The sequence below is a fragment of the Spermophilus citellus genome (genome assembly GCF_964194105.1).
Source record: "Spermophilus citellus genome assembly, chromosome: 2".
In the NCBI taxonomy this organism is placed as follows: domain Eukaryota; kingdom Metazoa; phylum Chordata; class Mammalia; order Rodentia; family Sciuridae; genus Spermophilus; species Spermophilus citellus.
Window position 1 is genome coordinate 166,983,627 of NC_138183.1, and position 12,269 is coordinate 166,995,895.

General features: G+C 37.0%; 1 protein-coding gene across 1 annotated transcript; it reads left to right on the forward strand.

The window, feature by feature from the left end:
* On the forward strand, positions 1-11,588 carry MMP12 (matrix metallopeptidase 12). The gene is made up of 10 exons (XM_081281642.1): positions 1-112; positions 1,248-1,492; positions 2,094-2,242; positions 2,339-2,464; positions 6,247-6,408; positions 6,897-7,020; positions 8,113-8,246; positions 8,576-8,735; positions 10,537-10,640; positions 11,379-11,588. The coding sequence occupies exons 1-10, from the start codon at positions 8-10 to the stop codon at positions 11,477-11,479; spliced, it is 1,410 nt and encodes a 469-aa protein (XP_081137768.1). The 5' UTR covers positions 1-7; the 3' UTR covers positions 11,480-11,588.
* The last annotated feature ends 681 nt before the right edge of the window (positions 11,589-12,269 follow it).

Consider the following 12,269-nt stretch of genomic DNA (forward strand, 5'->3'; position numbering starts at 1 on the left):
GTTAACAATGAAGCTTCTCCTGTTGATTCTGGTCCTGTGGGTCACTGAGCTTGGAGCTGCTTCCCAAGCCAAAATAATAAGCCCCACAGAAATGGATGAGGAATTTGCTGAAGTAAGTATTGTCACTGTAGTATTTATCTAACCCAATTTTTGTCTTTATTGCATTTACTTGTTTTATTTTGAAAAAGGCTATTTGAAAACTGTTCTATTAGTTTGTTTGCCTTCAGCATTGAATTTTTTCTTTGCTAGAGAGGAATATAAAGAAAGTATTAGTTTTGAAGGAGTGTTATGAAATGGGTAAGTGACATTTGTCCTTTTCTCTAAAAAAGTTTTGACCAAGGACTTTCAGTTCAGTATAATTCTGTTATAATATTTTACATTAGTCATCTATGCCAATTAACAGTCTGAGATTTTCTGGTGGATTGACCAATTTAACCACATCAGCTGCCATGATAATTTCAACATACTCCCATTACCCTTCTTCATCCCAGATATTTCTTCATAAGCCTTTTTCTTAAAAATATTACTTTCAATTCTTATGTGCTTTATGACTAAAAGAGCTGGATCTCTTATTTTCTAAAATTAACTTGATTTTTTTGTAACATAGGCTGGCCTCAAACTCTTGAGCTGAAGTGATGCTCTCACCTTAGCCTCCCACATAGCTGGAACTACAAGCATGTGCTGCCATGCATGGTTCTATTTTCTAAAATTATTTTAACTTTGAACTTATCATAGTTGTCCATTGTGTCCAGCTTTGTATTTTTAAACAAGGATTTTTTTTTTTTGTAGTACTGAGGATGGAACTTAGGGCTTAAGAGCATGCTAGGCAAGCCGTCTACCACGAATTGCATCCCAAGTCAAGCAAGAAAGTTTTATCCCAGCTTAAATTAACACTTTAAGCATTCTAGCAATGAAGATTTTTGTCATTTATCAAATAAAATAATATACTAAATGCTAAAATATTTTTAAAGGAGTAGAAAAAATTTGAAGAAGTAGAAACAAAGATTTTTTTCCCCCATTGGGCTTCTAGAAATAAATCTAGTAAGTTCTGAGATGTTTTTGATAACACATAAATTAAACTGTTTTTTCATTATAATAATTGTCTAAATAACAACATTCTAACCTGTGATTAAAATGTAAAAATACCTAGTTTGAAAATATCACTGTTTAGGTGGGTCAAAACGCAAAGCTCCCAGGGCCAACTTTCCTGTGTGTGGTTATATATTACTGAATGTATCTTTTTCCAGATGTACCTGAATCATTTTTATGGACTTATGGAGACAGTTCCAATGACAAAAATGAAAATCAGTAGGGACTCCTTAAAGGAAAAAATCGAGGAAATGCAGCAGTTCTTTGGGCTAAACGTGACCGGGCAGCTGGACACTTCTACTCTGGAGGTGATGCACAAACCTAGATGTGGAGTGCCTGATGTCCATCATTACAGCACATTTCAAGGAAGGCCAGCGTGGAAGAAGCATGAAATCACCTACAGGTAATGCAGGTGTATGGAGCTGTGAGTTCTTCTGTTTTCCCAGTGGTCTGACTTGGAGAAACCCAAGCCATTTAGATACAATATATCCCTAAATTTGGAAGTAGAGAAGTGACCTTCCTCAATTGTTACTCTATCTCTGTGCTTAAATTCATTATCTCTAGAAGGAAGGAAGAATTGCTCACTCAAGAAGAGTTGTCATTGTGTGTCTTGCAGGTTAAGTTAGCAGAATAGAAGAAAGTTTCAAATAAAAGGAGCATGAAGTTGAAATAATTGTAAGTCAGAGAGAGGAGAAAGTATACAGAGTAGTCAAGATGGGCAAATGTGGAAGTCTGGGAGCCGGAGAAGAAGCTGTAAGCATCTATGAAAGAAAATTCATCACAATGACTTCATTTCAGTCATAAATAAGAGAAATTAAGATAGATTTTGGTTAGGAGAAAGCTGTCCAAGGAAAAATGGTTTGTACTAAAGCAAATTGTTCTTTGTCTGAATTCTTGATTTATAAAATGCTTCATCCTTCAGTGAGGGTCTTGGAACTGAAGTATTATGATAAGACAATTAACATATAGTTTCTATGTTTCCTCTCTCTTTTTTTCTGATAAAGAATCAATAATTACACTCCTGACATGAAGAAAGAGGATGTTGACTATGCCATCCAGAAAGCTTTTCAAGTATGGAGTGATGTGACCCCCCTGAAATTCAGAAGGGTTCATGCAGGAGAAGCTGACATTATGATATCTTTTGCAAATGGAGGTGAAGAATTTGGACTCCATCTGTCTCATTTGACATGATCTATAGCATATACGAAAGCACTAATTTTCTTTCCTTTTTTTTTTTTTTAAAAAAAAGCTCATGGAGATTTCAACCCTTTTGATGGCAAAGATGGAATCTTAGCCCATGCTTATGAACCTGGACCTGGTATTGGAGGAGATGCACATTTTGATGAGGCAGAAACTTGGAGTAAAAATCAACAAGGTAGGGAAAAAAATTAAACCTAACAAATTTAAAAATCTGTCCTGATTTTGAAAGTTTACCTTCTGGCAAAATATGATAACCTGGAGAAACTTGTGCAGACTATAATATTGCCTCTAAATCAAATTTAACTCTTTAGCTGAGTCTCAGTTTCACCTCTTATAAATTGAGGATATTACACTAGATTATCTTAAAGATAATCTCTAAGAATCTACTGTAATTCTATGAGATATAAGCAAGATTATTAGTATAGACTCGGGGAAGGTAAACGCTGTTATTTAGGTTTGGAAAGTAAAATCCATGAACTCTAAAGCAAACACAAATACTAATAATTCTGTATATGCCAACACATAGCATAACGTGGTCAAGGGTTTGACTCATTACTTGCTGATAATTTCTTAGATTCATATTGATACAGAAAGATAAAGTTATAGAGAATTTAGAGACCTGTATGGAGAAACCCAAAATCATATAGTCACATGGTCTTGTGTGGTCCTGTGACAAAAATTGCAGAATGTTCAACAAATCAATTATTTAAATGATTGAAGTACTTTGTGTGCATTTGCAGAAGGACTGTAACTTACCCTCTGTCTCAGATATATGCATATGGTTAACTAAACTCACCTATAACTTGGTGAATCACTAACCTGAAAAATTCTAGATTATATGACTTGCTTATGTGGAAAGTAAATAGGGAGAAAGTTAAGAAGATAGTCTAATCAGCATCCCCCTGTCTCTGGCTGTAGGGCAATATTTTTATAGAAACTGTCTACCAGAAAGGCTATTCTAATCTGATATGTAGCTTAAGGCTTATCAACTTTTTGATGAGAAGAGGACTTCTGTATTTTAAAGGCAGATCATGTAGGATTAGGCACTTGCTGAATTGCAAATCCTCAACCAGACATGTTAAATGTGTCTAAATTTTATCCAGGGGTATTTGGGGATTGTAAGCTCTTCATCTGAAATGAGATACTAGTGCTGGCTAGCCTCAAAGAACGTTTGGAATTCTAATAGTCCTTTAAAAAGTATTTAATACAGCTCAAGAGAAAATTGAGACCAAGAGAAGGGTAGTGGCTAGTTGGTGGAAAAGCTGGACTGGAATATGTATTTCCTAGTTCTTAGACTTAGTTTTTTAAATTGACTTGATTCTATGCTTCAAAAAGTTATTTATGAAAATTCTAACTTAAAATGCTTATTCTCAACCTAACTTTTTGACTTAAAAAAATTAAGTGAATAATTAGGTTATGGTGTTGGGTGATGGGGTATTTGCATACAGAGATGAGAAGGACACAATTCTGTCACTGAGCCTGCAATCTAGTAGAAGACAGAACATGAGCAGAAATACGTTATTTGGAGTTGGGGACTAATGGTGGTGGTTTGTACAAAGTGATCTGAGAACTGAGAATAGAATAAATTTAGATTTAGGCCAAATTGTAAAAGCTTTGTTTACTCTTCCCAGTCTCATGTGGAGTAGAGGGAATAACCTAGTTCTAGCTTCCTTCTTCTATTTGTGAGAAGAATGACAGCTCTCTTGGGTTAGTTGCTGGGCCTGCGTTAAGGTTGTGCATAGCCTGTGTTCCTGGACCCTCTGCAGGAGAGGTGTGGACTCTTCACCTAGTTACCTGGTGGTAGGTATTTCAGGAGTCCCAAGTGGTGCGTGACTCAGACAAATCATTTCTTCTGAGATATAGTTTTGTTACAGGAAAAAACAAAACAAGACAAAACAAAACAGAAGACATAGGTGTAAAACACAAAATGTCAGGAGTTATTTAAATCTGAGAATTTAGAAATTGGGGAGAAGGAGCATACCTTTCTTCCCTCTTTTACTAACAAAAGTGAATCCTCTAAGACATATAGAAATAACGAACAAGCATGATTATAACTTTTTAGTCCAAATTATGTTAGTGCCTTTAATTATATTTAGAATTGTGTGTAGTAAAAATCATGAGCTTCTGAGCCAAGAAATTTGGATTTGATCTTGACCCAAGCACTTAATTTGATCAATTGACCCTTTGGGTCCTCTTTCTTTATTTTGTTTATTTTTATGTGGTGCTGAGAATCAAACCCAGTGCCTCACATGTGCAAGGCAGGCGCTCTGCCACTGAGCTACAGCCCCAGCCCTGGGTCCTCTTGATATATAAATGATGAGCTGGTGGTTTTCTTGAGTTGGGTAAGGATTAGACACAGTGTGCTGTATTTCTCAGTCATTCATAGTATCTGGAACTTATGGATAGATAGCCTCACATGTGGGTCTAGTAAAGGATGGTTATCAAAGACCTTTCTATATTCACTGAAGCTGGATAAAGAGTAAAAGCAACCAGACATGGTATTGCAGTCCTATAATACTAGCTGCTCAAAAGTCTGATGCAGGAAAATTTCAAGTCCAAGTTTAGCCTGGGCAACTTGGTGAGACCCTGTCTCAAAATAATTTTTAAACGGGGCTGGGAGTGTAGCTCAGTGGTAGGATGTTTGTCTAGCTTGTTCAAAGGGCTGGTTCAATCCCTAGTACCAAAAAACAAAACAAAACAAAACAAAAAGAGTAAAAGCTGAGTATAAGTAGAGTCATGGGACTTGGGAATTACTTTTTTTTTTTTTTTTAGATTTTTGGGGATTGAACCCAGGGCCTACTAGGTGAGTGCTCTACCACTGAGTTATAACAATCTCTATCTATTTCTCCCCCTTAACACCCCCCCTTTTTTTGAGAGACAAGCTCTCTCTACGTTGCCCAGGCTGACCCTGAACTCCTAGGCTCAAGTGATCCTCTTGCTCATTCTCCCAAGTGGTTGAAACAAACACACCTTGCGTTAGTTAAGAATGATTAGAAGCAATGAGTTAATTACTGAACACAGCTATGAGTTATTCTAGGAATTTTCACAACAGAATACATTTCACTTGCTTACTAGTTCAGTGGTCCCGAGCAAATTTTCCCCTCCCAGGAGATATTTTTGTTGTTGTGAAAAATAGAGGGGGTTTGCCATTAGCATTTAGCATTTAGAGGTACAACTAGAGATTTCCAAACAGCTATAATGCAAAGGACTACCCTGTACAAAGAATTATCTGACCTATAATGTCAATAATGTTGATTTTAAGAAACCCTATTTAAGAGAGTGAGGAAATCAGTACTTTCACTGTCTCAGATATTATGTTATTCCAAGGTAAGAAATGTAAAGTTAATTATCCATCAACTGATGATTAGATAAAGAATGCATTATATATACATAGTGGAATACTATTCAGCTATAAAAAGGATGAAGTCCTATCACTGAATGGAACTGGAAGTCATTAAGTGAAAAACGGGCACAGAAAAACAAGTACCACATGATCTTACTAACAAGTGGAGTCCAAAAAAGTTGATCTCATAAAAGTTGTGAGTAGGATAGTGGTTTCCAGAGGCTAAAGAGAACATAGGGAAGGAAAGAAGTGGGAAAGTTGATCAATGGTACTAAGTTATAGTTAGGTAGGAGTAAGAAGTTTTGGTGTGCTATTGTACAGAAGGGTGACTATAGATAGCATATTTCAAAAAGCTGGAAGAAATAATTTTGAATGCTTTCCCCACAAAGAAACATTGCATATATATATCTATATATATATATAGATAGATAGATAGATAGATAGATATAGATATAGATACAAATGTTTCTATACCTATATCTATATTTCTATATCTATATATATATATAGATAGAATCGTGATACTTCATAAGTATGTACAATTTTATGAGTCATTTTAAAATAAGATGACTATGTATTTCATACTTTATCCCCTTTGGTTGATTTCTTCCTAGGCAGAAACTTATTCCTTGTTGCTGTCCATGAACTTGGGCATTCCTTGGGACTTGGGCATTCCAATGATCGAAAGGCAATAATGTACCCCAACTATGGTTATCTCGACCCTAACACGTTTCACCTGTCTTCTGATGACATCCGTGGCATTCAGTCCCTCTACGGTGAGTTGGACCTCCATGTCATTTTGCCATACAAAGTTAGTTACACTTATAAACATTCTAGGAGTATCTACATTAGGATGAAACTTTACTTCCTTTTCTATTGAACCTTTGGAAGCCCTGTGAGGTAAGTAGCATAGATAACATCTTCATATTCCATATGGAGACAAAAGACCTGGGGTGTAATTTCAGGTGAAACCTGTGGCCTTGGTGTGTTGTCCTTTCTATCCGACATGCCATTGCCCCATTGAAGAGGCACATGGAGAAATAATCTAACAATCACAAAAATCAGATTATTCTTCTCCATGATATGCAACTATATGGAAAAAAATCCTTAGCATATACAACTTATGAATTTTATAGAACACTTAAATTAACATTGATGCATTTTGTCGCCAAGAATATGGCATGTTGTTTTTAAAAGAATGGTTCTTTCTCTTAGGAATTAAAATGCACAATTTTTACTAATGTTTCTTGAAATGTATTTTTAGGAGGCCCAGAGAAGCACCAACCTATGCCAAATCCGGACAGACCAAAGCCAGCTGTCTGTGACCCCAACTTGAGTTTTGATGCTGTCACTACATTGGGAGATAAAATCATTTTCTTTAAAGACGGGTAGGCTTTGTTTTGTTCATAGAGAGAGAGAGAGAGAAAGAGAGAGAAAGAGAGAATTTTAATATTTATTTTTTAGTTTTCGGCAGACACAACATCTTTGTTTGTATGTGGTGCTGAGGATCGAACCCGGGCCGCACGCATGCCAGGCGAGCATGCTACCGCTTGAGCCACATCCCCAGCCCTTGTCTTTTTTGTTGATCAGAGAATAGTGGAAGTGAGGTAGACGAAACTTGTAAGCAGTGACTTGAATTTGGTTCAATAGACAGAGGAAAGATCTTACAGATTTTAAAGCAAGAAATTGGTATGATCATATTTGTATTAACTAGAAAACTAGTGTGCAAAAATGGATTTACAGTAAGAATCTGGGTTGGGAAGTTAGAAGACAGGAAGCAGAAAAGCCCAACTATTTTAGTTATAGAAAAAGATAGTGAAGTTGGGAGTTAAGGAGCTGCTATGGAAAAGATTTTCTCCAGGATGACTTACAACTTCTGCCTTGGAACACAGATTGAGGTAGATTTTGCAGGGAGGGCAGTGGGGAAGATGGATATTTGGTAGGTAGGACCAATATTCTGTTTTTTTTTCTTTTTTGAAATTATAAAACAGACATCTAAGATTAGGTAACTCCCAGTTATAAAACTGGTGAACGAGCTGGGAGGCCAGGTTAGAACCTGAGATCGCTAGATTCCAAGTTCCAGATTATTTCCATATCTCAGATTGCCTGTCAAAGTCATTCTCACTATCAAAAATTGATGAAGATCTTCTCCTGTGGTGCTCCATCCGTGGACTAGAATGTGCAAACAATGGAATGATGTATCAACTCTTAACCAAGAGCTGTGGTGGCCACCTGTCGTCACAGATATGTTGGAGGTTGAGGAGGAAAGACCCCTTGAGTCCAGGAATCTGAGTCCATTCTGGGCAACATAGTGAGGCCCTCATCTCGAAAAGAGAGGAAAGAAGGAAGGAAGGGAGGGAGGGAGGGAGACAGGAAGGGAGGGAGAAAACAATAACTGATTTCACAGGTCCTTCCTGTTCACATTTCAGGGTACTTGAGTCTGTAACAGTGGCTAACGTGTCAAATGCCTTTCACGGCAGGTTCTTCTGGTGGAAGTTTCCTGAGACATCAAAGACCGGCATTAGTTCAATATCTTCCTTATGGCCAACCCTGCCTTCTGGCATTCAAGCTGCTTATGAAATTGAAGCCAGAAATCAAGTTTTTCTTTTTAAAGGTAATTCCAATGTTTAGTTTTGCCAAATTAAGGAAAAACAACCATTTTTTTATTTATATAGATCAAAAAAAGCCCTCCAGATTTTATTAATTGTAGCTCTGAACCAAAAGTACCCTAACGACACAGGAAATAGAATTTTGGGGGCTAGTTTGTAAAATAGAAGATGTTGATATTTGTGGGAAAAAACCCACAAAACTGTAGGAGATAGACCATGTTTAAGATCCATGTACATTTAAGAACTCTAGGGAAAGATGATGTTGTTTGTAGTAAGTCAGTATTTTTATTATTCTTTCTGGGTAACCCTAATATATCCTTTTTTGTCTTCACAGATGACAAGTACTGGTTACTTAGCAATTTGAGACTGCAGCCAAACTATCCAAAGAGCATATATTCGCTGGGCTTTCCTAAATATGTGAAAAAAATTGATGGTGCTGTCTTCAACCCACTTCTCTACAAGACCTACTTCTTTGTAAACAGCTGGTATTGGAGGTGAGCTTTAGCTTTGACCTCTAAGATTTGTGAAACAGGCATGGAATGGATCTTTCCAGAAGGTCCTTTTTCTAAAGAAGAGAGAACAGGGACCCAGGGGAGGGAGAGAAAGGGGAGGAATGAAACTGACTGGTATGTTGGGTGCATGTACAAATGTGTCACAGTGAGTCTCACTATTATGTATAATCATAATGTATGAATAGAAAATTTGGGAAACTTTTATGAAAAAAAGAAGCAGTTTTTTAATGCAAATTCTTAAAGATTCTCGACCTTCTTGGGAAAGGAATCAAGAGAACATAGGACTGAAATAGGCATTTTCAACCTAGTTCTTTTCTCTTTGCTGTGGGTTTCTGATATATAAGAATAGTATAAAATGTATTTTTTAAAAGAAGCATTTCGCTCAGTGGTAGAGCACTTGTCTAGCATGCGTGAGGCCCTTGCTTTGATCTCCAACAGTACATAAAAGAGATAAATAAACCTTAAAAATAAAAAGAAACACTTTATTTTTTCCCCCACATTTTTTACTGATGCATTATAGTTGTACTGATGGGATTCGTTGTTACATATTCATACATGCACACAACACACAGTATAACAATATAACTTGGCCCATATCACTCCCAAAAGAAACACATTAAATGAGATGCTGTAGTATTAATCAGAGTGGAAACACTAGAAAATAGTTTTATAGATGTGTGAGAACTAGTATTTAGTGCACAGTCATTTTGGATTTCTGGACTCCTTTCTGTGATCACTGAACCCAAAAGGTAAGGGAGGAAACCTTCCTTAGAATGGCAGGAGATCCTGAATGGCCGGCAGCATATCTGATGATTGTCTGGTTTTGTCTCAAATATCTAATTTTGAAGTATGACTGAGTCATCTATAACTTCTGCGAAAACCAGCCATTTCCCAGATTGCTTACCTGATTAGCATGAGGAATAACGGAATGTATTAAGAAGGCTACATTATAATCTCTATTCTCTAATTTTTTTCTTTTTCATTTTTGTTTTGTTGGTACTGGGAATTAAGCCCAGGACCGCATGCATGCTAGGCAAGTACTCTACCATTAAGCTACACCCCCAACCCTTTTTATTTTGAGACAGATTCTGGGTAAGCTGTCATGGCTAGCCTCCAACTTGCTCCTCCTGCCTCAGCCTCCCAAGTAGCTGGGATTACAGACATGTACCATTAGCAAAATTCTATTTTTCTTTTGAAAATCTAAAATTCAACATTTAATTTCAGTTGACTACCACATGCTTATGACATCTTTGTCTACCACTCTTAGCCTTTTTTTGAGAAGTAGAACTTTTGATTTTAGAAAATAGGACTTTGTGTTCACTAACTGGTATAGTATTTCATAGCCCATCATCATTAACATTTAATGTTCAAAATCCTTTGAGTCCATGGATAGTAAACCCTTGCCTCTTCTGTTATCTTCTGGGAGGAAATTGTTGATTTTGTCTCAGTGGTAAGCTTTTGAAAAAAAGACAATGTCATGAAAACAAATATTTGTTTAGTGGGGTCTTGTGCTGTAGCAAATCACCTTAATTCCAGTCTGCATAAAGGAGGACTCAGCTTTGGGGGAAGCACTGTGGGGGTAGTAGAAAGGCTTGACTAGAGTCAGCAGCCTAGGGTTGGAGTCATATAAGGACTTAGAGTGAAGCAGAGATCTGTTTAGGTCCCTGGTTTACTTTAACAGTATAGTTAAAACCTTTTCAGAAAAGAAAAAAAGAAAAAAACCTTTCAGGAGAGATATGATCCATTTTCTGATTGAGTTCCTGCTGGTTATTTCTCTGCTCAGGTATGATGAGAGGAATCAGCACATGGACCCTGGTTATCCCCGACAGATTACCAAGAACTTCCCAGGAATTGGGCCTACAATTGATGCAGTCTTCTATTTCAAAAGTAAGTAGACTGGAAATCCTACTAACACTTAAACTAGATTCTAAAACTCCAAGATCAGAGAATGAGCTCCAAATAGGAAAGGGGAGGGACTCTGAATTCTTGATAGGGCCACAGAAGGAAAACACCTTGTGCCTGACTGAGAAGACAGGATAGAAAAATGAGTGGGCAGTGGCACCAGCACTGTCCAAGGGTGCTCTGGCAAGCAGGGGGACCTGGTCACTGCTAGTCCTCCTGTGTCTGAGCCCCTGGAGTTTGCTGTGACTCCATTGGCTGCCTAGTGTGTGCAGTGAGCCCATGGCAAGCCTGGACTCATATTTTCTTACACCTTACATTCTTTATCTTTTCTTTTTAGTCACTTTTATCCTCATCCATCCTCATGGTCTGGGACTGAGGTGGGATGAGGAAACAAGTTCAAGTTTGTGTTGTGAATATCTTCAGGTTCAGCCTAAGCATAACTTTTCATTGGTCCCAGATTATTTTTTTCTTTTCCCAGGTGTGTTTTTCTCCATCAAGGTCTATATGTGCCCCACCTGGCCACACTAGCCACTCTTGAGTCCTGCACCCTGTATGTGATTGGTTCTGGGTAGATATCCAGGGGCAGAATACCCAGCCAAGAGTCCCCAATATTTATATTTTTAAATCCCATCTCATCTAATCTAGGTAATCTATAAAAACATATTTTTTTCCTAAAGAAATACAAGGGTAAAATTAAATAATTTAATCTGTTTTTATTTTTAGGAGACTACTATTTCTTCCAAGGATCTACCCAACTTAAATATGATGTTATGTTACATCGTGTTACCAAAAGGCTGAGAAGCAGTAACTGGTTTGGTTGTTAGAAATTATGTAATTCATGGTGCTTGTTAATTCAACTTCAGTTTAATAAGTATTTATTGCATATTTTCTATGTGCTCAGGGTACCACTACATCTTGATATGTACCATAAAGTAAAATCTATAGGCCACAAGAAAATGATTGTATAGATAAATGATTATACAAAATGTAAACCTTTACTGTCAAGTTTTGCTTGACTCTACTATTAAGTTTGAGAATAGATACCTTCAAGGTCCACAAAATACCTTTTAGAGGCTGCTCTGTAAGTTGGTTTCTAATAACCTTGGGTGGAGAAGTTATGATTACTTCTTTGGTTTAACTAAATTTTTTTCTCAAATAAAAATTTTAAAGGGAGCATTTGGTTTTTTAATATTTTTTTTAATTGAAAAACAACATGTTTTGAAAATAGCTCTGGACCTATCTCTAAAGTCTTTCTGTGACTATACCAAGGAGCAAATAGATATATGACAACTATAAACACAAAAGCTTAGATTCCTTTTGGTCACTTGTGTAAGGTCACCTGTTTCCTTGGTCTCAGAGACGAGAAAGCATTCTCTAGCCTGTACACGACCCTGAGGAGTAACTACAGCATATGACCAAAGACAAGAGAGGAGAAGGGATGGAATGGTTGCTTCCATTGTGATGGAATTCACTGTGTAGTTCACGTTTCACATCACACTGGGGACTATGAATTACTGTGTGACCCTGATAAGCAATTAAGTCTAAGCTTCCTTAAATTTAGGAGAAATATTAGTGGCCCTCACCATATTGGTTTGCTGTAGAAAAATTTCAAAA